Source organism: Neovison vison, chromosome 7 (assembly GCF_020171115.1).
Source record: "Neovison vison isolate M4711 chromosome 7, ASM_NN_V1, whole genome shotgun sequence".
NCBI classification, from domain to species: domain Eukaryota; kingdom Metazoa; phylum Chordata; class Mammalia; order Carnivora; family Mustelidae; genus Neogale; species Neogale vison.
The window spans coordinates 189,732,154-189,759,082 of record NC_058097.1 but is presented as its reverse complement, the minus strand read 5'-3'; the positions used below and the strand labels follow the sequence as shown (position 1 = coordinate 189,759,082).

At 38.3% G+C, this 26,929-nt stretch overlaps 1 protein-coding gene and 1 non-coding gene across 4 annotated transcripts in view; one reads left to right on the top strand and one right to left on the bottom strand.

Moving 5' to 3' along the window:
• The window catches only part of CKAP5 (cytoskeleton associated protein 5), a 107,828-nt gene that overhangs the window by 55,486 nt on the left and 25,413 nt on the right, over nt 1-26,929 (top strand). For all 3 annotated transcript variants that reach the window (XM_044259207.1, XM_044259208.1, XM_044259206.1), the window contains exons 10-27: nt 1,775-1,864; nt 1,987-2,151; nt 2,725-2,853; nt 3,404-3,586; nt 6,495-6,608; nt 7,116-7,226; nt 8,221-8,313; nt 11,262-11,447; nt 11,906-12,000; nt 13,868-13,925; nt 14,014-14,139; nt 15,631-15,770; nt 15,929-16,103; nt 16,909-17,022; nt 18,082-18,210; nt 24,649-24,843; nt 25,211-25,346; nt 26,443-26,531. In XM_044259207.1, coding sequence (XP_044115142.1) covers nt 1,775-1,864; nt 1,987-2,151; nt 2,725-2,853; nt 3,404-3,586; nt 6,495-6,608; nt 7,116-7,226; nt 8,221-8,313; nt 11,262-11,447; nt 11,906-12,000; nt 13,868-13,925; nt 14,014-14,139; nt 15,631-15,770; nt 15,929-16,103; nt 16,909-17,022; nt 18,082-18,210; nt 24,649-24,843; nt 25,211-25,346; nt 26,443-26,531 — 2,328 coding nt within the window. The remainder of the gene's footprint in view (nt 1-1,774; nt 1,865-1,986; nt 2,152-2,724; nt 2,854-3,403; nt 3,587-6,494; nt 6,609-7,115; nt 7,227-8,220; nt 8,314-11,261; nt 11,448-11,905; nt 12,001-13,867; nt 13,926-14,013; nt 14,140-15,630; nt 15,771-15,928; nt 16,104-16,908; nt 17,023-18,081; nt 18,211-24,648; nt 24,844-25,210; nt 25,347-26,442; nt 26,532-26,929) is intronic.
• Nucleotides 20,074-20,180, bottom strand: LOC122914768. Its single transcript, XR_006385848.1, has one exon. It is a non-coding gene; the product is annotated as a U6 spliceosomal RNA (small nuclear RNA).

Sequence of the window (26,929 nt, the reverse complement as noted above, 5' to 3'; positions counted from 1 at the left end):
TATTTTCTTGAGCTATTTATAAGCTCTCTTTTTTGTAAAATATATATAAAAATGATCTTGATTTTCAAGTTTATAACTAACTCCTAGTATTAAAAAGTCTTTTTTTTTTTTTTAAGATTTTATTTCTTTATTTGACAGAGTGAAATCACAAGTAGTTGGAGAGGCAGGCAGAGAGAGAGAGAGAGAGGGAAGCAGGCTCCCTGCTGAGCAGAGAGCCCGATGCGGGACTCGATCCCAGGACCCTGAGATCATGACCTGAGCCGAAGGCAGCGGCTTAACCCACTGAGCCATCCAGGTGCCCCTAAAAAGTCTTTTATATTTCTCCATGGAAACTATATTCCATCTGGTCTCCATCACTTATGTGCAATCTTAAAAAAAATTTTTTGGATGACTTTGAGCTTTGCTATATCTCTTAGACCTTAAAAAACAACTTTAGGGGCGCCTAGGTGACTCAGTGGGTTAAAGCCTCTGCCTTCGCCTCAGGTCATGATCCTGGGCTCCTGGGATCCAGCCCCGCATTGGGCTTTCTGCTTAGCAGGGAGCCTGCTTCCCCCTCTCTCTCTGCCTGCCTCTCTACCTACTTGTGATCTCGGTCAAATAAATAAATAAAATCTTTTTAAAAAAATATTTAATTTGCCTGCTAGCACAGTGCCTGGCACTCATTTCGATATATTAGGAATTCAATAAATATTTTATGAATTACAGTTGGTTTATAAGATAAAAATTATAAAAATTCCAACTTTATTGATCTAAACTTAGTATTTGAATAAAAGGGTATCCTTCTGATCAAAGTTGTTATGGTTTTTAGAACTGTTTTTTTTTTTCTTAGTGTCGTAAGGGGGGTGGGAGACCTCCCCAGACTAGTGGAGTGTATCAGAATCTTAGGTGGGGAAGAAAAATTATATACTATACCTGTTCCACTATCCTAAATCCACCTAGTTGAGAATCTTTTTGTCTAAAAAGAGATGTTACTGATAGAAATGGTTATATGGTGGGACGCCTGGGTGGCTCAGTTGGTTAAGCAGCTGCCTTCGGCTCAGGTCATGATCCCAGCGTTCTGGGATCGAGTCCCACATCGGGCTCCTTGCTTGGCGGGGAGCCTGCTTCTCCCTCTGCCTCTGCCTGCCACTCTGTCTGCCTGTGCTTGCTCTCGCTTCTCTATGACAAATAAATAAATCTTAAAAAAAAAAAAAAAAAAAAAAAAAAAAAAAAAAAAAAAAGAAATGGTTATATGGTTGCATGAAGATGTAGATGCAGAAAAAGAATTGAGAAGCACTGCTACCATGGTACAGAATGGGAACCCTTAATTGTTGTGGCATAAGATCCTTGTGCCCTTCAAGAAAGTAGATGACTTTTTATCCAACTTAGATGTTCACTTTTTTTCGGTAATGCCAAACATTGTTTAATAATGGCTTTATTGAGATATAACTTACATACTATAAAATTCACCCCCTTAAGGTGTATAATTAAGTGGTTTTAATGTATTCACAAGGTTGTGGAACTCTCATGACCATCTAATTCCAGAACATTTTCGTCACCCCCCAGAAAACCCCTCAGCCCATTAGCAACCACTCCCTACTGGCAGCCACTGATCTACTTTTGTCTGTGCGGATTTGACATTTCAGGGAATCATTTAAATAGATCCTATATATGTGGTCCTTTATGACTGGCTTCTTTGAGTTCACATATTTTCAAGGTTCATTCATGTAGCATGCCAGTACCTTGTTCTTTTTCGTTGCCAGCAAAATAATATTCCAGCTGTTTGCTTTTACAGGTTGTGCCAACCATTTTGGAAAAATTCAAAGAGAAGAAGCCTCAAGTGGTACAGGCCCTGCAGGAGGCAATCGATGCAATCTTCCTCACCGTAAGTCATGAGTATCTCACACATGTGTGCGTACTGACATCTAATGTAAATTTTGTCAGTGTAATATTTTGATTATTCTTACAATGGAGAAAAGCTCTCTGACCATGTTTTCTTTTCTAAAGACCACACTGCAGAACATCAGTGAGGATGTTTTAGCAGTCATGGATAATAAAAATCCAACCATCAAGCAGCAGACATCTCTTTTCATTGCAAGAAGCTTCCGCCACTGCACTGCTTCTACGCTGCCAAAGAGCTTGCTAAAGCCCTTTTGTGCTGCTCTACTTAAGGTATAGACTTCTCTTGGGAATTGGGGGAATTTTTTATACTTAGGGAAGTTTTTTTTTTTCCCATATTAATTATGAACAGAGACTACTTGACTTTCGGATATCAGTAGATTATGGTCTTTTGAGGATCAGACCCTCTGTAGCTTTGGAAACTGAATCCAAATTCTTGTACTCTGTGTTCCTATTCTCAAAGAAAAATACAAGTTAGCTTTATGATTCCACTAACTGCTAAACATTTTTTTTCTTATTTGGCCCATACACTGGTTTTCTGCTGGATCTGGCCAAGCACACAGGCATACAATTTGGAATCTTTGAAGATCATTTGCATATGAGGCATTTTAAATAGTGGGTAGGAGGAAAAGGAAATACTTATTTGCTGAATGGATTACCAGAGGTTTCCTTAACCCGAAAAGAATATGTGAAAGAGTAACTGTTAGTTGGCAAAAGGAAAGCTACACTTAGCTTCAGTAAATTGTAAAAAGCAAGTTCTTTATTCAGTAATCACCAGTCTGAATTAAAATCAGTAAGACCTAAAATATCTTGGATTAAGATCATTTTGCTTCTTCCGGACCACAGCACATCAATGATTCTGCTCCTGAAGTCAGAGATGCTGCATTTGAAGCATTGGGTACTGCATTGAAAGTGGTGGGTGAAAAAGCAGTAAATCCATTCCTAGCTGATGTGGACAAACTCAAGCTCGATAAGGTAGGTTAGGGGTAGGATTTTTGTCCGATTTCATTATAATCTATCTCTGTGTATTATGATTTTGTTTCAGTTTTGTCTGTTTCATGAAGACAAAAATGCTGGTCAGCTTGGGAAAGTTATTTCATTGCTAGTGGTGGTTCAGGCCTAGAGTGTAAAAACATAGCTTCTGAGGATTTAAATTTTATCTGAAGCTACAGTGGAGGTTTGAATAGAAATAGCTTTCAGATTATTTAAAAAAAAAAAAAAAAAAGGCTGAGTGATCAGTCCATAGAGGAGGTAAAAAGAATGTTTTAAGATAAATTTGGTTCTAATATCTGGAAAATTACCTTTCTAAATATGAATGTTTTCTGTCAGAAATGTAGTTGTATGTTTATTATAATTTTAATTTGTGTAGAAATATAATGTGAGAAAGTGAATAATTTATTTCTCCTGAAAAGGAAACTTTCTGAATTCTCATATATTTGTGGTTTAGGTGAGTTACTAAGCACTAATGTAGTGATAATATTTCAGAGCTGGGCTTAATGATATTCACCTTAATTTCATTCTCTAGATCAAAGAATGTTCAGAAAAAGTAGAGCTGGTACATGGTAAGAAAGCTGGACTAGCTGCTGATAAGAAGGACTTCAAGCCTGTTGCCGGAAGGACTGCCACTTCAGGGGCTGCAGGAGATAAGGACACAAAGGACATTTCAGCACCCAAACCAGGACCCTTAAAAAAGGCACCTGCTACTAAGGTTAATAGATGAGATGGAAAATATAGTTCAAAAGTTAGAATTTAGTAAGGCAGGATCTGAGTCTCAGGTTCATTATCCTTCCGATATGATTTCATTTGAGAAATGAACTCATTACCACATTAAAAATATAGCAAAACGTCCATCAACCAAGAGTATTCCAACAATACATTTGGTTAAGTAAACTCGTAATAGAATTAAAAATGGTAATGAATGTACAGGAGCCCATTTTGAGGATCATAAAGTATCATTAAATGAAGAAAATGTGGCAAGACACTTAATATTAATAGTATCATCTTGGTCATTTTGCTAATAAGACTGCTAAATCACATCACCAAGTCTACATACCAGTCAAGGTCATGTACCTTTGTACAAGCATAGAAGAGGGAAATGCCTAAAGGTGAATATGGCATTATTTTAAAGAACATTTGTCCTGTGGACTCTGAAGCATGAAATTATCTACTATAGATGCAGAAAGCTTATTCCTTTCCTCACCCTGAACCCTAACATGAAGTTAGGGGAGAGAACTGGTGTTTAATAAAGCATTACTTTGGAAAGTGTTTTACCTAAGTAATCTCATTTAATCATCAAACAACCCATGAAATTGGTGTTTTGTGATTCCCATTTTTCCAGAAAGGGAAAGTGAGACTCAGCAAGGTTAAGTATTCTGCACACGCTCTTACAGCTTACTGTGGTATTTTTTTGTTCACTTGTTTGTTTATTCTGTCACCCCACATCATCCTGTAAACTTTAAAGGATAAAGATCTTATCACTGCTCAGTTGCATATGCACAGACGAGTTTCTGGCAGAAGCAGGAACTGGGCACACATTTGGTGAATGGCTAGGGTTGCAGAACTGGGATTTGGACCCAAGTGTCTCCAACTACAGTCTGTGTACTTTCATTCATATTTTGCTTTTTCTTCAGCATTCTCATGTGGGGTTAGCAGCGGTTCCCTTCTGTCTCACCAGCTATTGCCTCTCTGGACAATGACCTGGGCACAGGACCATAAGGCCTTTTCTTATCTTGCTGAACCTTGCCATGCTGGCTAGCTTTCTCTTATACACACAAAAAAATCCTTTAAAAAAAAAAAAAGTTGGGGAGCAACCTGCTTCATTCTTCCTTTGAAAAGACTTATTACCAATATGTCCTATTAAGCCAATAAACATATATGTCTGTAAGAAAGAAAAATAGGAGATTTATTAATTGAGGTACTCTATACAGAGAGTGCTATTTATTACAGGAAAGGATCCAGAAGAGGTGTTCTGGTTAGTCAAAGAGTTTAGAATTTTCTGTTTTTATGATCAGAAAACAATGAAATCTCTATCAGATTGTTATTACGAACCAAGCCAAATCATACTGCTGATAGGAACTGGCAGGTATTGGAGGTTTCATTTGATTAAAAAACCAGGTTTTTTGTTTTGGTTATCTACACCTTAAATGCTCAGATTATGTTCAAGATAACATTGGTTTCAGAGGAGGTCTGGATGTTGAGGACTGATTTGACCCTCTGCATTTTATCTTTTTTTTTTCTTTTTTCCTTTCTTTCTTTCTTTTTTTTTTTTTAAGGTTTGGGGCATAGTTTGACAAATATCCAAAACAGACAGGAGGAATGATTTGAATAGTGATGTGTGTTACCATATTAACATTACTGCCATTGGCTGTGTGCCTTGTGATAAACTGTGATTTTCTTGTAACCTTTCAAAACTGGATATTTAAATCAAGATGTTTAAATCAAGATATTAAAGAGAGTATTAGCATTTCTTGTAACTTTTCAAAACTGGATATTTAAATCAAGATATTTAAATAGAGTATTAGCAGATAGAAGCCAGTAGGTATAATAAAAAGCATGACCAACTGAAGTTTATTCTAAGATTGCAAGGATGGTTCAATATTAATATTCAAAAACTTAACTAAATTTAAGATTTAGTTAGATAAAAAGAAATCTAATTTCAGACACTGAAAAAGAATATAATAGATTTCAGCATATCTTCATGATAAAAATTCTTAACTACATAGAAATGGTTGGATACTTTGACATGACTAAATACATACAGAGAGGTCTATAGACAGCAGTAGACCTGGCAAGCCACAAGTCAATATCATGCTTCATAGTGATGAAAAACTAGTACTCCTATTAAAGTGGGAAGTAAAACAAAAAATGCCTGCTGGTTCCATTATTGTTTAATAACGTTCTACAATTAGATAATAGAGTAAAACCTGTACAATTCTACAATTAGAGAATAAAGTAAAACCTAATATGAGGTAGGAAAAGGCAGAGTTACCACTTTGTAGATCAGATGGTCATATACTTGGAAAATAAAAGTAGGCCAGCTGAAGAACTGTTTGTTACAACAATAAAAAGATTCATTTCTGTGGCCATCTTCAACATAACTAGACCACTTGCCATTGCCATAACAACCACTCTATTTCTTCAAAATTAGGTAGTTCTACATTGAGTTAATGATATATTTTCCTGTTATTGGGGTATCTTGTAGTGAAGTATTGGGTAGCTGCTGGAAGTTAGGAGCTGTCCTTTTCTAGTGTAGGAAAGATTTAGAGGTATTTAAAGGCATCAAATGTTAATTCTCAAATTAATCTGTAAATGTAGTGTAATTCCAGTCCATTTTCATTTCATTTATCTCTAGCTCATTCTGAATTAGAGGGTCTTCTTACTAATGGGGTCTGCAGATTTCCCCATGAATGGCCTTTAAGAGGTCTATCTGCCCTTGAAATTGCTAAGTTCCCTGGGTACCAAAAATACCCTGTATTTGTTTGGTTGAGTGGTCCCTCATTTTAAATCAAATTTTCAGGGAATCTCTGGCCCAAAAAAGTTGAAAAACTCTGTTCTAAAATCCTAAGTGGTTTAGTTTTTTGTTTTTTTTGTTTTTTTGTTTTTTTAATTGCTCTTAGGCTGGTGGGCCACCTAAGAAGGGGAAACCAGCTGCACCAGGAGGTGCAGGGAGCACTGGAACCAAGAACAAGAAAGGATTGGAGACCAAAGAAATAGTGGAACCTGAGCTCTCGGTCAGTATTTTGCAAAGTGCCTCAAACTTCTAAAGGCACGGAAAGTCAATTCCTATAAGATTTGAATTCTTTGTTTGTAGAGTTCTACAACATGGTTTATTGAAACTGGGCCTTCATGAACTTGCCCTTTATGGTAGTAGGATAGAAGCCTCAGATACTATAGCAAACCTGTGGAGTGTTCATGTAGTTTGGCCTGGGGTATTTTTACAATCCTTGTTATCTGTTTCCTTAAGCAATTCTTTTTTTTATTTTTTAAAGATTTATTTATTTATTAGAAAGAGAAAGCAAGAGGGAGCATGTTGCCAGGGGCACGGGGAGGGGCAGAAGGAGGGAGAATCTTAAACAGACTCTGCGCTGAGTGTGAGCCTGACACAGGACTCAATCTCATGACCCTGAGAGCATGGACTGAGTTGATAAAACTAGGAGTTGGACATTTTGACCGACTGTGCCACCCATGTGCTCCTCTCCTTAAGCAATTCTTAATTTTAATGTTTTTGTATCTTACAGATAGAAGTGTGTGAAGAAAAAGCTTCAGCTGTCCTTCCCGCTACCTGTATACAGCTTCTGGACAGCAGTAACTGGAAGGAAAGGCTGGCCTGTATGGAAGAGTTCCAAAAGGTAGATGCATGGGATTGAGTTGAATGTGAAATGTCATTATACAGAATCAATGAGATTGACAAAAGTGCTTGTCCTGCTTGCGCTGTTTCACATCCAGTGAACATGTTTCAGGGTCTTAACTAAAGATAAGTGGGGGGGGGTATCTTTTTTAGCTCTGTAGTGTTTATCTTTCAATATCTGCTTTCTGTGGCTTCTATAAGCTCATAACTTAATACTTAAGAAAAGTAGGCTTAGTCTGAATTACAAGATTTACATGCATTTAGTATGTAAATGCTTAGTCTGAATTACAAGATTTAGATGCATTTTAATATCATGGTATTTGTTCATTAAACTCAGTAGGCAAACAGATAGTTCCACTCAAACCCCTCATCCATTTCTCTGTTTCCCTCTTCGTTGTCACGATTCTTGGAAGAACAGACATTATTACTTGGTATGAGAAGCTCCTTTCAGAAATCTGTGCATGGTAGTTCGTTTTGACATCAGACGTTTACTCTGATTCTAATGAGAAGAGTTTGTAGAAACCACAAAAGCACTGGGACTTAAAGCAGGAGACCTGGCTTTCAGTCCTGCATGTACCACACATATCAGGTTTAGATCCGAGTTTGTGTATCTTTGAAATTTAATACTTAACTACTTCTAACCTATCCTACTTTGCTATATGTTTTTAGGAAAATCAGATAACTCAAAATATGTATAAGCAGTTTCTGCCGCACACTAGGCAAATGCAAAGTGTTATGGTGATATTCCTTGGAACATATTCTTGTTGAAATTCTGAAATGCGGGGTGGGTGGGTGGAAGAGTTTCATTGGTATTAATATAAAACAACTGTGTATCAAATATCCAACTTAAGAAACAAAGCTGTCTAAGCTCCCTCTGTAACATTCCTTGTTTCCATTCCTCCCTCTCTTTCAAGTCACCTACTTGACTTTTTTATGTACCGCTTCCCTGGCTAATCATTAACCCCTTAACTCTCAGTCTATTATTTTACTTTAAGGCTGTTGAACTAATGGATCGAACTGAAATGCCATGCCAGGCATTAGTGAGGATGCTGGCCAAGAAACCTGGATGGAAAGAAACCAATTTTCAGGTAATTTTTTTTTTTTTTTATTAACATACAATGTATTATTTGCTTCAAGGGTACAAGTCTGTGAATCATCAGTCTTACACAATTCACAGCAATCACCATAGCACATATCCTCCCCAATGTCTATAACCCTGCCACCCTATACCTCCCCTCCCACCCCCCAGCAACCCTCAGTTTGTTTCATGAGAGAAGAGATCTTATGGTTTGTCTCCCTCCCGATCCCATCTTGTTTCATTTTCAGGTAATTTTTAATTGGGAATTTTAGTATATTTCATTGAAGTAATTTCCATCATATCATCCTATGGAGTGAGAGAGGTATAGTTTTGGTAATGATTTTTAGCCTTTTTTTAAAAATCAACCAATGTGTCATCTAACTTGAAATGTAAACAATGGAGTGTGTGCATTTTGATTAAACACAAAAGTAGATCTGTGTAACTGGGAGTTTATGTATATGGAAGTTTTTTTTTCTTTTTTTTTTAAAGATTTTATTTATTTATTTGACAAACGGAAATCACAAGTAGGCAGAGAGGCAGGCAGAGAGAGAGGAAGGGAAGCAGGCTCCCTGCTGAGCAGAACACCCTATGCGGGACTTGATCCCAGGACCCTGGGATCATGACCTGAGCCGAAGGCAGAGACTTTAACCCACTGAGCCACCCAGGCACCCTGGAAGTAGTACTTAAATGTTGTTTGTGTAATTTACATATATGCATTTTTCTCCTGGTTAGTTAGGCCTAGAAGCCCCCTAATCTTCACATATGCGAGAGAGGGATAGGGGCGCCTGGGTGGCTCAGTGGGTTAAGCCACTGCCTTCGGCTCAGGTCATGATCTCAGGGTCCTGGGATCCAGTCCCGCATCGGGCTCTCTGCTCGGCAGGGAGCCTGCTTCCTCCTCTCTCTCTGCCTGCCTCTCTGCCTACTTGTGATCTCTCTCTGTCAAATAAATAAATAAAATCTTAAAAAAAAAGAAAAATGAGAGAGAGAGGGATAAGCCGGGAGGCAAGTTTCTTATTTGTCTGGATAAGAGATAAATGATCTTAAATTGCCAGTGAAAAATTACCACATAGTTTAGCATAGTAACTATAATAGAGATAATAGAGATGAAATTTAATAGTGCTGTTATTAGTCTAAAGAGTAGGTGTAAAGGGAGGTATAAGAAAGTGATACAGGAAGGAAAAGGAGAAAAGTTTCTCCTCTAGATATTCATACACCTTATGGAAACAAAAGTTTGAAATATGTCAGGTTTATTTTTGGCATGCCGCTGGTCTCTTTCTTGCTTCTCTTCTGCCACCTCTTGTTTTCTTTTTAGGATCCTTGGCTTCCTCGCACACTGTGTTCCCTTAGCACTGTTCCAGCCCCTCGAACATTCCATCCAGCCCCACAAAGACTCCTCTGCCAAGAGGTCCTTGTGCTGCCCTCCTCCCCTACACGCTTTTAAAAGCCCTCTTCGTGCAGTTACTTAGGTGAAAAAGCATACCTGATTAGAGCTAATACTCTCCTATGTGTTAGATCGATAACAAAGGATAATTTTATATATATGTATTTTTCTTTATGACAACTTTAAACTCACCGTTTTGAAGTGTAAAGTGTAGCAGTTCTTAGTGTATTAACAGAGTTCTGGAGCTCCTACCACTCTATAATTTTAGAATGTTTTCATCCGGAAAGAACCCCGTACCCATCATCAGTCACTCTCTTTCTCCCCAGATTTCTTCCTGCCCCAGTCCCTGGACAACTGTTACTCTGTTCTGACTCTGTGAATTACTTCTCCTGGACATTTCATGTAATGAAGTGTCTTTTACTTAGCATAATATTTCAGTGTTCACCTCTTTGGTAGCATGCATCAGTTCTGCATTCTTTTCTATCGCTAAATAATACTCCTATGTATGGATATAGAACATTTTATTTACCCATTTATAAGTTGAAGGGAATTGGTGTTGTTTCCGCTTTGTGGCTATCTCTTTGAACATTCATGTACAAGTTTTTGTGTGAGCACATTTTTTTCTTTAAAGATTTATTTATTTACTTTAGAGAGGGAGAGCCTGTGCAAGAGGGAGGGAGGAGAAGAGGAAAATAGAGAGAATCCCAAGCAGACTCCCCACTGAGCATGGAGCCCAACACAGGGCTTGATCTCATGACCCTGAGATCATGACCTGAGCCACAATCAAGAGTGGCACGCTCAACTGGCTGAGCCACCCAGGGGCCCCTGTGTGATCATATTTTTAATTCTCTTGGGTACATACCTAGAAGTAAAATTGCTGGGTCATATGGTAACTATGTTTAACTTTTTGAAAAACTGCCAAACTGTTGTCTAACGTGACTTTACCATCTTCTTACATTCGTACTAGTAGTACAAGAGAATTCTAATTTCTGTACATCTTCACCAGCTCCTGTTATTTAAATGTTCAAATGGCACAGAGAGAAATATTGAAAGCCAGAGGGGTCCCAAGAGCCATACATCTGCCGCCATCACATTAACACCTTTAAATGGTTTTCATATCTTCTTCTTTCTTCCACTTAGAAATCCACAAGTTCTTTAACTCTCTCAAGTTCTGTTGTGCGTATGTGTCCATGAGGGTTATAGTTTTTTATGGGCAATGCTAGTGGGAATTCTGAGTGATGCAGTTAGTTCGGTCATTTATTATGTACTTCAGGATATGTATTCAGTACTATATAACAGGATAAAAATTATTTTGCTTCTTTGTTTTAACTTGTCATTTTTAAGGGCATCTGTATGGCTTAGGAGAGCATGAGGCTCTTGATCTCGGGGTTTTGAGTTTGAGCCCATGTTGGATGTAGAGATTACTTTAAAAATAAATAAATAAATAAATAAGGTGGTCATTTTTCGTTTGGTCATGTTCTCAGTTGTCCCTGTGTTACACCTTCAGGCTGCTATAAAAATAAGTAAATCAATGTTTTTGGCTTACTTATAACTTTACAATGCTTATCCTTGTTCAGGTGATGCAGATGAAGCTTCACATAGTTGCTTTGATTGCCCAGAAGGGGAATTTTTCCAAAACTTCAGCTCAGATTGTTTTGGATGGCCTTGTGGACAAGATTGGTGATGTGAAATGTGGGAACAATGCAAAAGAAGCTATGACAGCAATAGCCGAAGCTTGCATGTTGCCATGGACAGCCGAACAGGTTAGTGACAGAACTCTCTCCCCAGCTTTTCCCACATTTTAATTTAAAGTTACTAATTAAACTGTCTTTTCTTCCCAAGTCAAACCATTTTTATATCCTGCATTTTTATCTTTACCTCTAATAATATACTATTGCCTGATAATTAGAATTTATCTTGGCCAAGAGTGTTCTATTAAAAGATGAGAGTGATTTTCTCTTAAGACATTATAATTCAGAGTGATAACTAATGAAAAGTTGTAAAGTCCAGAGTGCTTTTAATACTACTGTCACTTACCTCATTTTCTTGTGTAAGTTGAATATTTCATTCCTAATGCATTCTTGCAGTTCTGTCAGGGTTGGAAAAACCATGCTTCATCCACTTTTACCTGTATGGCATACCATATTTCTTTGAGAAATACAAGAAAAAAAACACATACTTATTTTTGGTGGTTTTTTTTTTCTTTCTCTTTTTGCTTCAGGTTATGTCAATGGCTTTCTCACAGAAGAATCCCAAGAATCAATCAGAAACTCTGAATTGGCTATCAAATGCAATCAAAGAATTTGGTTTTTCTGGGTAAGTCAGAAAAAAATCAGGTACAAAATAATTAAATATTGTGCCTGTCTCGGACTGCTGATTCTGTTTGCTGTAGCCGTCTCTGCTATTTCTGAGACACCAGAGCTGGGTCATCTAATTTACATAAAACAAAACTACCTTTTTTCCTCAAAAGTCTATATTGGCTCATATTCCTTCATTTTCATGACCACTAACATTAGAGCGCTCTAAGTAATTTTTTTACCTTAAGTGTTAATAATTGTCCCTCAGAAAAGCTACTTCCAAGGATTTCTAGTTAAATACATTTGGAAATGACTGCATATAATCGTATTTGTTTAGAGAGGCTTTCGTGCATGTTGGTGAATTAACGTCTCTCATGGTCATTCAACAGAGAAGCTTGCCTAACTTTTTTTATTAACCCACTGTTTCCCAAACTTGTTTGCATATTGAACACATTTATTTATTTAACAAAATTTTACAGAGCTTACTTTATGCCAGGCACTTTTTTTTTTTTTTTAAGATTTATTTATTTCTAGGCATTCTGGTTCTAAGAGAAAATACTGTAACTGCTATACAGATGCCTTTCTCTGTGCCATGCTGTTTTTTATACTATACTTCTCAATGTCTTACAAAATAGGTTTCTAGGGGTGCCTGGGTGACTCGGTCAGTTAAGCATCTGACTTCAGTTCAGGTCATGATCCTGGGGTCCTGGGACTGAGTCCTGCATCGGGCTCCTCACTCATCTGAGAGTGTACTTGTCCCTTTGCCCCTCACCCTGCTTGTACTTTCTCTCCTTCCCTCTTTTTCTCCAATAAATAAAATCTTTAAACACACCCCCCCCCAAAAAAAACAAAATAGTTTTCTACATTCTACCAAACAAGGAAATACTACTCAGAAGTTATCATTCAAGTGACATTCAACCAAATACACAATTACTTGGGGGCACGTGGGTGGCTCAGTCAGTTCAGCATCCTACTCTTGGTCTCAGGTCATGATCTCAAGGTTGTGAGATCAAACCCTGTGTTGGGCTCTGTGCTCAGTGGGAAGTCTGCTTGAGATTCTCTCACACTCTCTCCCTCTGCCCCTCCCCTACTCATGCACATGCTTTCTCTCTCTGTCTCTGAAATAAAAGAAATAAAATCTTAAGAATAAACAAAAATAGCAAGGAGTGATTGTTCTTCAATAGGTAGTAGAGGGGAATAAGTTGGGGGGAGTGGGAGGAGATAAGATGGGAGAAAGAACTGGACCAGGTCACATTGGGCCTCAGCGTTTTGAGTAAGTTGGAAACCATTAGATGGTTTTAAGGAGAGGGTAATAGTGTATTTGGACTGTAGTCAGAATAAATAGTGAGGATCAAAAAGACTGTTAGTAAGCTATTGGAATAATCCTGTCAAGAAAATTCAGTGGCTTGGACGTAGTTAGTGGAGACGAAGTATTAGGACTCAGAATGTATTTGAAAGATCTGAACAGGATACTGAGTATAGGAGAAGGAGGAGTCAAGGATGGCCTGAGCAAGTGGAAGAATAATGTGGCTCTTGACTGAGGCAGGGAATACTATGAAAAGAACAACATTTGGGTTTGGGATGTGGACAGTCAAGGGTTTTGGTCTTGACAGATATGGGACATCTGTACATTCAAATGGAAGTGTTACAAAGGCTGTATGGATATATGAATTTAGAATTCAGAAGAGAGGTCACCACTGGGATTTAGGAGTAATGAGCATATAGACAGTATTTAATGTTCCCTGTAGGTGAGTGGAGCGAGAGAACAGGTGAGACTGGGGGAGATAGCCAACGGGAGCCAGTCCTTGAGTCTGGCTTTATACAACTCTTGAGTATTTTGAGGGTTTCATTTATTTGTTTTTAATTCTAAATGTTATTTCTTTTAGGTTGAATGTGAAAGCTTTCATTAGCAATGTGAAGACAGCTCTTGCTGCAACAAACCCAGTGAGTACATACCGCCTATGTAGGAACATTGCAGCCATCTTTGTGCTTCTGTTCTCATGTGCAAAGTTCTTTTTGTTCTGTTTGCCAGGCTGTGAGGACTTCGGCCATCACCCTGCTTGGTGTGATGTATCTGTATGTTGGTCCCTCTTTACGAATGTTCTTTGAGGATGAGAAGCCTGCCCTTCTATCCCAGATAGATGCAGAATTTGAGAAGGTAAAGATTCCAAACATGATACAATTCATTGGTAGACTTGAGAATGCTCGTATGAGTTAAGTTTAAGCTTTTAACCCTTAAGAATGAAGAATACAGGGACGCCTGGGTGGCTCAGTTGGTTAAGCAGCTGCCTTCGGCTCAGGTCATGGTCTCAGCGTCCTGGGATCGAGTCCCACATCGGGCTCCTTGCTCAGCGGGGAGCCTGCTTCTCCCTCTGCCTCTGCCTGCCATTCTGTCTGCCTGTGCTCGCTCTCTCCCTCTCTCTGTCTCTGATAAACAAATAAAATCTTTAAAAAAAAAAAAAAAAAGAATGAAGAATACATATGTATTTGCTTTTATATATATAAGTATCCCTGAGAAGAATTCTTAAGAAATTAATGGCTTTGTCTATGAGGAAGACAGCTGAATAGCTGTGGTATAGGAGGGAAGATTTTCCTCTTTTTGTCTCTTGTACCTTTGAAATATCAAACATTTTGAATGTATTGCCTGTTCAGAAAGTATATCAACATTTAAACATTTGAAATTGGTTTTTTGGTTGTTTATTGATTGATTGATTGATTGATTTTTTTTTTTTAAAGATTTTATTTATTTATTTCACAGACAGAGATCACAAGCAGGCAGAGAGGTAGACAGAGAGAGAGCCGGGAGCAGGCTCCCTGCCGAGCAGAGAGCCTGATTCGGGGCTCGATCCCAGGACCCTGGGATCATGACCTGAGCGGAAGGCAGAAGCTTTAACCCATTGAGCCTCCCATTGAGTGCCCCTAAATTGTTTTAAATAAAAAAAGAAACTTGGCCTTCCTTGAATAAACTTTCTAATCAGAATTGCTGGGTTTGGGCAGACTTGCTCTGTATTTCTTGGGCATCCAAGTAAAAAGACAGCTTCATGATTGAAAGGTCTGATTCTAGTAGATTTGTATAAAAATGCCTTTTATCATATACTTTCAAATTTGGGATCTAAGTAGAAACTAAATTATGTACTATTTAGGAGCCCTTGGGTGAGTCAGTCAGTTAAGCGTCTGACTCTTGATTTTGTTTCAAGCCATGATCTTAGGGTTATGAGATCAAGCTCTGTGTTAGGTTCTGTGCTGGGTGTGGAGCCTGATTAAGATTCTCTCTATCCCTCTGCCATGTATCCCCTTTCTTTAAAAAAAAAAAAAAATATATATATATATATATATATATATATATATATATTATTTTGGGGGGTAAATATTAAGTAGTATAAAAATATAGGAATATTAAGTAGTATTGTGAATATTAAGTAGTATAAAAGTATAGTGAATTGTGAATATTAAGTAGAATAAAAGTGAATTTTAAGTAGTATTGTGAATACTAAGTAGTATAAAAGTATAGTGAATCGTGAATTTTAAGTAGTATTGTGAATATTAAGTAGTATGAAAGTATAGGAAAGTTTGACATAGGCCTGTTCTCTAATTTGTTTGCTCTCGTACCATTCAAGTTCATTAGCCTCACTGATTTGTTTGTGTGTAGATGCAAGGACAGAGCCCACCTGCTCCAACCAGGGGGATTTCCAAACACAGCATAAGTGGTACAGATGAAGGAGAAGATGGAGATGAACCAGATGAGGTGGGCACTGATGTTGTGGATCTTTTGCCAAGGACAGAAATTAGGTAGGTTTGTTGCAAGTGGTTTATTGGATTTTCGTTTGTTTGTTTGTTTTGTTAGTGAATTCTTAATGGTACCTTCTCTTCCTCAGTCAAGAGTACTTCTGTGACATCATTATTTCTTTAGGAGTCTGGAATTAAGATTCTCTCTTTTGCTTTCTCAGTGATAAAATCACTTCAGAGTTGGTGTCTAAGATTGGTGACAAGAACTGGAAGATCAGGAAAGAAGGCTTGGATGAAGTGGCAGCTATCATCAATGAAGCAAAATTTATCCAGCCGAATATAGGTGAACTACCAACTGCCTTGAAAGGCCGACTCAATGATTCAAATAAAATCTTGGTACGTAGAACATACGCCTGTTCTTTTGCTCTCCCTCCCCTCTTCCCTGCAGGAAGTTCCTTTTTAATCATCTTCACCTACAAAAAAAAAAAAAAATGAGTGGTCACTTCATTTGCTTTAAACTGGAAATCCTTTAATTTCTTTTTTTTTTTTTTTTTTTTTTTTTTAAAGATTTTATTTATTTATTTGACAGAGAGAGATTACAAGTAGGCAGAGAGGCAGGCAGAGAGAGAGAGGAGGAAGCAGGCTCCCTGCTGAGCAGAGAGCCAGATGCGGGACTCGATCCCAGGACCCTGAGATCATGACCTGAGCCGAAGGCAGCGGCTTAACCCACTGAGCCACCCAGGCGCCCCGGAAATCCTTTAATTTCTTAAGTGTGCCTCAAGATCAGTTGGTAGATGGAGGTTTATTAATCAGATTTTCATGAATCTCAGATTTGCTTTTTATAAAACTCTAATATTAAATATCCTTATATAAAACAGTTATATACATTACCATGCTTAATTTCTAATTTTTAAATACGGGTTTTTATGTCAGGATTTTCTTAAACTAGGCTTTACCTTACTTTATTATAAAGCACTATCCTTTCTGGTCTAAAATTCTAATACTCCAGTGCTGTGAACTAATGATAAAAGGAGCAGCCACTATCTGTAAATTATTCATAAGCTAATTACAATAGCATCATAACAAACTGACTACCCTTTCAAGTAGGCCTTAAACTTCCTAGTACATGGACTACTTAGCAGCCAACTTGGAAAACAGCTTGCTCCTGGTTTCATCAAGTATTGGCTCTTTTCCCACTCAGGTGCAGCAGACATTGAATATCCTCCAGCAACTGGCAGTAGCCATGGGCCCAAACATTAAGCAGCATGTGAAGAACTTAGGTATCCCTATCATCACGGTGCTTGGAGACAGCAAGGTAAACCTGACTCCTGACCACAACTCCTTTCTGGAATGGCCAGCCACATTCTTGGGCTAAGAACAGTTCTTACATGTGTATGTAAGAATACACATAAACAGCTTATAAACTTTGTAGGGAAGAGAACATTAGCAGGAAAATAATAAACATCTTTACCTCCCAGGCAGTATGAGGGTGAACAGTTATGTCACTAGCCTTGTGACCCTTAGATAAGTTATTTCTCTTCTTTGAGGTTCAGTTTCTTATTTGTGAAATTTCATTCTTAGAGAACTAAATAAGAATCTGTACATACGGTACCTGCTACTATCTCATATAGTATGCACTCAAAAAATGTTCACTGTTATGATTATGTCATCATTGTTCTATGTACTGTTATGAAGAGTGAATATGTTTATGAATTTGGGGGTCATGTATTTATTTTCTTCCTTGTTCTCCTGAACTTCTGGAGCAGGATCTTCTAGTACTTTAGTTTCACAGTACAAGAATCAGTCTCAAAAGTTGCAAGCCTCTTATATTTAGCCCAAGATTGAATATTTGAATGTGTCTTTATTTTTAAGCAATTCATTTAGTGTGAGGAATTAGGGTATTTTAATATTTTTCATGTTAACAAGACCTCATTCTGTGAATGCAAATTAATATGAAAACGTAAGTGTTCAGGCAAATTGTTAGTAATTTAGGTCTAACTTTTAGTTAGGAGTTCTCTATCCTGTAGAGTTACATTCTCTATAGATAAGCACGGACATAACAGCCTCCAGAGTTTCAGAAAATAAAACCTCCAAGTTTATTCCCCTTACATGATACTCTATGCCCAGGTCACTGTTTTTGCCTAATTTAACCGAATAGAGGATCTTACAATTGGAGTTTTATGTTTCTCCTTTACATTGGATTTTCAGTACAATCATAGAACTAGATTCTGTGTCAGAGAAGTTGATTCTAAGTACATTCATGTGGACCTTAAAGAAACCTCTGTTGTTCATGTTCCCAAAGTAAGAAACTTTTTCACTCCCTACCTCCAAACCATAAGTGATACTATCTTTACTAACTCTTTCTTCCATTTAGAACAATGTTCGAGCAGCTGCCTTAGCAACTGTGAATGCTTGGGCAGAACAGACAGGCATGAAGGAATGGCTGGAGGGAGAAGATCTTTCTGAAGAGCTCAAAAAGGAAAATCCTTTCTTGAGGCAAGAGGTAAGTACTACAAATATGTGCTTTACTCATGACTTTGACCTTCTTAGAGGTGTGGACCTACCTAATAAATATGCTTATATGGACAGAATGAGTTTCATTATGAAACAGTTAATAAAATGAAACCAAACTCCTGAAGATTTATACCGCGTACATCTTTTTCTCCCCCCTTTCATATACTTTTTTAACAATAAATTTTTTTTTTAAAGATTTCTTTATTTGAGAGAGGGAGAACACATGCACACATGAGTGAGGGGGGGGGCAGAGGGTGAGGGAGAGACTCCTCAAGCAGACTTCTGCTGAGCGAGGAGCCAGAGGTGGGGCTTGACCCCAGGAGCCTGAGATCATGACGTGAGCAGAAATCAAGAGTCAGTTGCTCAACTAAGTAAGCTACCCAAATGCCCATTAACAGTAAAAATTTTTTTAAAGGACTAGCCTTTCTGTGAAATCTTGTTTCTTGAACTCTGAAATGGTAAAATAAAAGTTTTTAAGCAGATCATAAAAACAGAATTCAGCATTCAAAAATCCATCAGTATAATTCATCATACCAGCAGACTAAAGAAGAAGAATCATATAATTGTGTCAGTTGACTCAAAAAAGGATTTGAGAAAATCCAACATCTCTTCATGACAAAAACTCTGAGCAAGTAAGAAATAGAAGAGAATTATTTTAGCTTACTAAAGACCACCAGGGCGCCTGAGTAGCTCCGTGTGTTAAGCCTCTGCCTTTGGCTCAGGTCATGATCTCAGGGTCCTGGGATCGAGCCCATCAGTCTCTCTGCTTAGTGGGGAGCCTGCTTCCCCACCCCCCTTCTGCCTGCCTCTCTGCCTACTTGTGATCTCTGTCTCTGTCAAATAAATAAATATCTTTAAAAAAAAAAAAAAAGACCACCTACAGGGCACCTGGGTGGCTTAGTTGTTAAGCATCTGCCTTCAGCTCAGGTCATGATCCCAGGGTCCTGGGATCAAGCCCCACATCAGGCTCCCTGCTCTGCAGGGAGTCTGCTTCTTCCTCTCCTACTTCCCCTGCTTATGTTCCCTCTCTCGCTGTGTCTCTCTCTGTCAAATAAATAATAAATTAAATCTTTTTAAATTTTTTAAAAAAATAAAGAGACCACCTACAAAAAACCTCTATAGATAATGTCATACTTATATTTAGCGTGGTGAAAGACCGGATGCATTCATCCTAGGTTGGGAGCAATGTCCGTCTCCCCACTATTAGTTAGCATAATATCGAAGTTCTAGTCCCTGCAGTAAGGCACGGAAAAGATACGAAAAACAGTTTGGAAAAAGAAAAGTAAAACTATCCCTAATGGCCAGTAACATGGCTGTCTACATAGAAAATCCCAAGGAATCTACAAGTAAACTCCTAGAACTAATAAATGAGTTCAGTAAGATTGCAGGATACAAAAGTAACACACAAAATCAACCACGTTTCTTTATGATACAGTGAACATATGGAAACAAATAAACAATACAGTTTACAATTACACCAAAGAAAATGAAATCCTTAGATGTACACTTAGCAAAGAAAATATAGAATATGTATATTAAAAATTACAAAATGTTGATAAAAGAGTCCAAGGAAGACCCGAAGAGATGGAGAGACACGCTGTGGTTGTTGATGAGAAGACTCCGTGTGGTCGAGATGTCCGCGCTCCCCAAACTGATCTGTAGGGTTAATGTAATTCCCCTCAAAATTGCAGCAAGTTTTCTTGTAGACAAAAGCAAGCTTATTCTAAGATTTATATTCTTTTTTTTTTTAATTTTTTTATTTTTTATAAACATATAATAAATTTTTATCCCCAGGGGTACAGGTCTGTGAATCGCCAGGTTTACACACTTCACAGCACTCACCATAGCACAGAAAAATATGGAACACTTCACAGATTTGCGTGTCATCCTTGCACAGGGGCCATGCTAATCTTCTTTGTACGGTTCCAATTTTAGTATATGTGCTGCCGAAGCGAGCACCATTACCTTTGTTTCTTAGGTGGGTAGTCTTGAGCAGGTCCTATAACTTCTCATGTGTAAAATGGGGATAATAATAGTACTTATATCATCAGGTTGTTCAGAGGGTTAAGTAAGCTAATACTTGTGAAGTATTTGGCAGAGTAAGCACTTAATAAGAGCTAGTTGTTGCTGCTATTCGAGGTCTTTTCTGGTTCCATATAAATTTTAGGATTATTTGTTCCATTTCTTTGAAAAAGATGGATGGTACTTTGATAGGAATTGCATTAAATGTGTAGATTGCTTTAGGTAGCATAGACATTTTCACATTATTCATTCTTCCAATCCAGGAGCATGGAACATTTTTCCATTTCTTTGTATCTTCTTCAATTTCTTTCATGAGTACTTTATAGTTTTCTGAGTATAGATTCTGTGCCTCTTTGGTTAGGTTTATTCCTAGGTATCTTATGGTTTTGGGTGCAATTGTAAATGGGATTGACTCCTTAATTTCTCTTTCTTCTGTCTTGTTGTTGGTGTAGAGAAATGCAGCTGATTTCTGTGCATTGATTTTATATCCTGACACTTTACTGAATTCCTGTACAAGTTCTAGCAGTTTTGGAGTGGAGTCTTTTGGGTTTTCCACATGGAGTATCATATCATCTGCGAAGAGTGATAGTTTGACTTCTTCTTTGCCTATTTGGATGCCTTTAATTTCCTTTTGTTGTCTGATTGCTGAGGCTAGGACTTCTAGTACTATGTTGAATAGCAGTGGTGATAATGGACATCCCTGCCATGTTCCTGACCTTAGCGGAAAAGCTTTCAGTTTTTCTCCATTGAGAATGATATTTGCGGTGGGTTTTTCATAAATGGCTTTGATAATATTGAGGCATATCTAAGATTTATATTCTAGCTACAACAGTCCTGACAAAGAAGAAAAATGTGGAAATAATCACTCTACCCTATATTAAGACTTAGATATTGCTAACATAATCAGGAAACACATGGGATTGGGAGGTGGAGGACAGACCCAGGTTAGTGGAACTGAAGAGAACCCCAGAAATAGACCCATGCAAATATGATCAACTGGTTTTTGACAAAATTACCAAAATAATTTAGTGTTGGAAGGCTAGCCTTTTCAAGAAACGACTCTAAAGCCTTAGACATCTGTAGATAAAACACTGAACCTCAACCTAAACCTTCCATCCTATTCAAACATTAACTCAAAATGGATCATGAACTAGGGACGCCTGGGTGGCTCAGTTGGTTAAGCAGCTGCCTTCGACTCAGGTCATGATCCCAGCGTCCTGGGATCGAGTCCCACATCGGGCTCCTTGCTCGGCAGGGAGCCTGCTTCTCCCTCTGCCTCTGCCTGCCATTCTGTCTGCCTGTGCTCGCTCTCTCCCCCTCTCTCTCTCTGATAAATAAATAAAAAATCTTTAAAAAAAATAAATAGATCATGAACTAAATGTAGGCTATCAAATTATAGAACTTTTATTTTACTTATTTTTTCATGGTGGGGTTGGAACTCATGATCCTGAGATCAAGACCTGAGCTGAAATCAAGAGTTGGACGCTTAACCAACTGAGCCACCCAGGTGCCCCAAAAGTATAGAACTTTTAAAGATAATATTGGTGAAAAACTTCAGGATATAGAAATTCTTCAGGCAAAGAATTCTTAGACTTGACACCAAAACCACAATCCCTTTGATGGAAAAAATTGATAAATTGGACCTCATAAAAATTAAGAACTTTTGCTCTGCAAAAGACCATGTCAAAATGAGGAAAAGGCAGCTACACCACAGGAGAAAGTATTTGCTAACTCAGTATCTTATAAACATTATATAAAATTTTTAAAGAATTCGCGGGACGCCTGAGTGGCTCATTTGGTTAAGTGTCTGCCTTTGGCTTAGGTCATGATCCTGGGGTCCTGGGATTGAGTCCCGCATTGGGCTCCTTGCTCAGCAGGGAACCTGCTTCTCCCTCTGCCTGCCTCTCCCTCTGCCTGCTGCTCCCCGCTGCTTGTGCTCTCTCTTATCTCTCTGACAAATAAATAAATAAAATCTTTAAAAAAAAAAAAAAGAATTTTCAAAACCATGAAAAAAAAAAGATGGGGCATCCAGCTTGATCAGTTGGTGGGTGGAGCATATGACTCTTGGTCTCAGGGTCATGAGTTTGGAGTTCCATCTTAGGCATAGAGCCTACTTTAAAAAAAAAAAATGGGCTAAAGACATGAACAGATGTTTCACTGAAGAGGATATGCAGGTGGCAAATAAGCCCATAGATGTTGTTCGGTATGATTAGCCATACAGGAAATGCAAATTAAAACTACAGTGACACATCACTCTACAGCTATCAGAAGTACTGAAATAAAAAAATAATTTTAACACCAAATGCTGGCAAGGAGGTGGAGAAATTTGAACACTCTGGCGGAGGAAATATAAAATGGTACAGCCACTCTAAGAAAAAGTTTGGCAGTTTCTTTCAAAACTAAACATGTACAGGGCGTCTGGGTGGCTCAGTCAGTAAGTGTCCAACTCTTGATTTTGGCTCAGGTCATGATCTCAAGGTCATGAGACTGAGCTCCCTGTCAAGTTCTGGGCTCAGTGGGCAGTCTGTTTGAGATTCTCTCTCTCTTTCTCTCTCTCTCTCTCCCCCAACCCCCTTTCCCTCTGCTTCACTCCCCACTCACATGCACGTGCCCTCTCTCTCTTTCTAAAGTAAATAAATCTTTCTTTTTTTAAAAGATTTTTTTATTCATTTGACAGACAGAGACCACAAGCAGGCAGAGAGGCAGGCAGGGAAGGAGGAGGGAAGCAGGCTTCCTGCTGAGCAGAGAGCCCGACGTGCGGTTCAATCCCAGGACCCCGGGATCATGACCCGAGCCAAAGGCAGAGGCTTTAACCCACTGAGCCACCCAGGCGCCCCATAAATCTTTTTTTATAAACCCCCCAAACTGAACTTACAATTACTATATGACCCAACAATTGTGATCTTGTGCATTTATTCCTTAAAAATGGAAATTTCTGTCTTCAAAAGAATCTATACACAAATGTTCATAGCACCTTCATTCATGATAGCCAAAAAGTGGAAACAGCCCAAATATCCTTCATATGTCCATATGGTAATACTATTTAATATTAAAAGATTCACTGATAATGAGCAACAGTTGAGATAAATCTCCAAGGAATTATGTTGAGTGGCAAAACCCAGCTCCAAACAATTATATACCATATGATTCCTTTTGTGGAGTATGTTTAAAATGACAAAATTTTAGGGGTTCTTGGGTGCCTCAGTCATTAAGCGTCTGCCTTCGGCTCAGATCATGATCCCAGGGTCCTGGAATTGAGCCCCACGTCAGGCTCCCAGCTCCGCGGGGAGCCTGTTTCTCCCTCTTCCACTCCCCCTGCTTGTGTTCCCTTTCTCACTGTCTCTCTTTCTGTCAAATAAATAAATGAAATCTTTTTAATAAAATAAGATAAAATGACAATTTTAGAAATGGAGAACAGATTAGTAGTTATCAGGGATTGGATTTGGATAAGGGAGACGCCTGTGGTTATAGAGGAGGCAATATGAGGGATGCTTGCAATGGAACTGTTTAAAATCTTAACTGTGGTGTCAGATGTAGTAACATATATGTGATAAAATCGTAGAACTAAATACAGGCACAGACACAAATGAGAACGGCAAAGCTGGGCAGTCTGAACAGGATCAATGGATTGTATCAATGTCAGTATCCTGGTTGTGACACTATAGTATAATTTTATAAAGTGCTACTGTTAAGAGGAAACTGAGTACATGGGATCTCTGTATTATTTCCTATAACTCCATGTGACTACAGTTATCTCAATTAAAACTTCAATTAAGGGTGCCTGGGTAGCTCAGCTGGTTGAGCAACTGCGTTCAGCTCAGGTCATGATCCTGGCATCCCGGGTTCAAGTCCCGCGTCGGGCTCCCAGCTCCATGGGAGGTCTGCTTCTCCCTCTGACATTCTTCCCTCTCATGCTCTCTCTCACTCTCTCTCTCAAATAAATAAAAATCTTAAACCTTCAATTAAAAAATAAATACAGATATGAATTATTTAGGGGGAATAGAGAAAAACCGTCAATATGGGGCTAAAAACAGTAGTTCTGGCAGAATCTGTTCTTTCCTGATCTAATAAATGTTCAACATCTTCTCTAGCTGAATAATTCTTAGAATTTTTTTTAAAAGATAAGGGAAAGATTTTCATCTGTAAAATGCATTAAGAACTATTGAAGCTTTATTTGTTGTAGTTTAATACCCAAGTGTGGTCCAAAGAACCATTTCCTTATCTTAAAGAAAATAATCATCTTTGCATATATCATTTAAATATAGCATTGTTCTTGAACAGTGAAAATTACTGATTTTATATTGGAAAGTTGTAGTGTTTGGTACTGATGCAATCATTAAGCCCAAGATTATAAGTAATAATTTTCCACTTGAAGTGTGTAACCGGTCTTTATTTCTTTTGGCAGCTTCTGGGCTGGCTGGCTGAGAAACTCCCGACTCTTCGTTCCACCCCCACAGACCTTATCCTTTGTGTTCCTCATCTCTACTCGTGCCTAGAGGATCGCAATGGAGATGTGCGGAAGAAGGCCCAAGATGCCTTGCCATTCTTCATGATGCATCTGGGATATGAGAAAATGGCCAAGGCTACCGGGAAATTAAAGGTACTACTTCTTGTGGTTGCTGCTGTTAAAAGCCATTAGAAAAATATTGAACGTGAGTATATATATAGGCAAGAGATCATATTACCTCCTAGGAGTCTCACTTGAAATCCCAGTGAGAGCAAAAATATGTTGAACTCCCAAGAACTTGACTCTGCAGGGGCAAAAGTTGTGACCTTCTAGAATGGTAGTTAGTTTAGTATGACTTCATAATGTGTGTTACTTCTCTTGCACTGTGTGCCGCCTCCCTTACTTCATAGGTATTTCAAAACTAGCTGCTCAGTGATATCCCAGCAGCTCTTTTAGTAAGCATAGTATGAGTGTATCATGTATGTGGCATCTCATTTCCCCTGTTGTGTTGTCTCCCTAGCCAACTTCTAAAGATCAGGTACTGGCCATGCTAGAGAAAGCCAAAGCTAACATGCCGGCCAAGCCTGCAGCATCTGCTAAAGGAACTTCCAAACCAATGGGAGGGTCCGCTCCAGCCAAATTCCAGCCATCTTCAGGTAACTCTGTTTTGAGACGGTTAAGGGGGAAAAAAGTAGCCCAGGGGAACTCTGAAAAGAAGCAGAGCCTTCATTTCTTATTGTATTTCCAAACAGCTGAGATCCTAGGCCCTCCCACCATTTTCCCTCCCTCCTTCCTTACCCTTCTATCACAAACATATTTGTCAGGTTTTAAGCCAGGAATTGTGATGAAGGTATAAAGATGCTTAATTTGATTTCCAATTCCAAGAAGGAGTTTCGGAATAGCACATTGAAATACTCCAGAAAATGAGTGTTCCATACTATTCTTAAGGTTTCCACACGTTTTCTGCTATTGGATATTATAGTTAGAGGGGGGAAACTGGGACCATCTAGTCTAATCCTTTTATTAAGAGATAAGGAAACCCAAAAGATGAAGTGACTGGCACAAGGACAGCCAGTCAGTCTAAACCAGCATAGAATTCCTCTTCTTCATTCCCAGATGAGTTGTCCTACTGCAGTGCCTGTTTGCTGATCCATTCTAATATTTGCTAATCCTTTAGAGAAAAGTCTTGATTTCTTCACCCTAATGTTATAATTCCATCACGTATAAATAAAACTCCAGTCTATAACTACTATTTCGCTAGACCTACTGCTTAATAAATAAAATATTATTCTCCTTAGTGGGATACAAACTAGTGATGCTATAGAGGTAGAAATTGTAGATGTTTAAGACTGTTGGTATCAAAGGATTTATTCGATTATAATATCTGTAGGAATCCTGTTATATGGTAAATACTGAGCGTCAAAGATTGTAAACCGCCCCCCCCAAGGAAGTATCAATCTAGGAAAAAGATTTAACTAATTTAATAATTTAATTTAATTACTTTAATTAATAATTTAATTAATTTAAAACCTCAACTTAACTGTTGGCAAAGTAGATGTAGATTTATTGAGTTAATGTCTTAGGGTTATGCTTAAAAAGGAATTCAGGCAGGAAAAAAAAGATTAGGGAAAAAATCCAATTGAAAATACTTTCTCAATTGACATTTAAAACTAGGTTTTCACATCATTATGTATTTAACCTGCTCAGAATATTAGAGTTTATATTTATAGTAGATGCCTTTTTTCCTCAAAGCACCTGTTGAAGATTCTGTTTCCAGTACTGTAGAAACCAAGCCTGATCCAAAAAAGGCCAAAGCTCTAGGAGTTTCCTCCAAAACAAAGGTATGTTAGCTCTGCATACTTAGATGCAGAATTGCTCTTAAGTGTGTTTTATACATCGGGTCACTCTATTTGGAGAGATCATATTGTGTCTGAAAGAGCATTACTACTCTTTTTTAAGGTTTTGTTTATCTGAGAGAGAGAGAGAGGGCGTGAGTGAGAGCATGAGCAGGGAGGAGGGGCAGAGGCAGAGGGAGAAGCAGGCTGCCCACTGTGTAGGGAGCCCAATGTGGGGCTTGATTCCAGAACCCTGGAATTATGATCTGAGCCAAAGGCAGACACTTAACCAGCTGAGCCACCCAGGTGTGCCCCTACTCCTTTTCTTTTCTTTCTTTTCTTTTTTTTTTTTAAAGATTGATTTATTTGAGAGAGAAAGAGAAAGTGAGCCCAAGCCAGGGGAA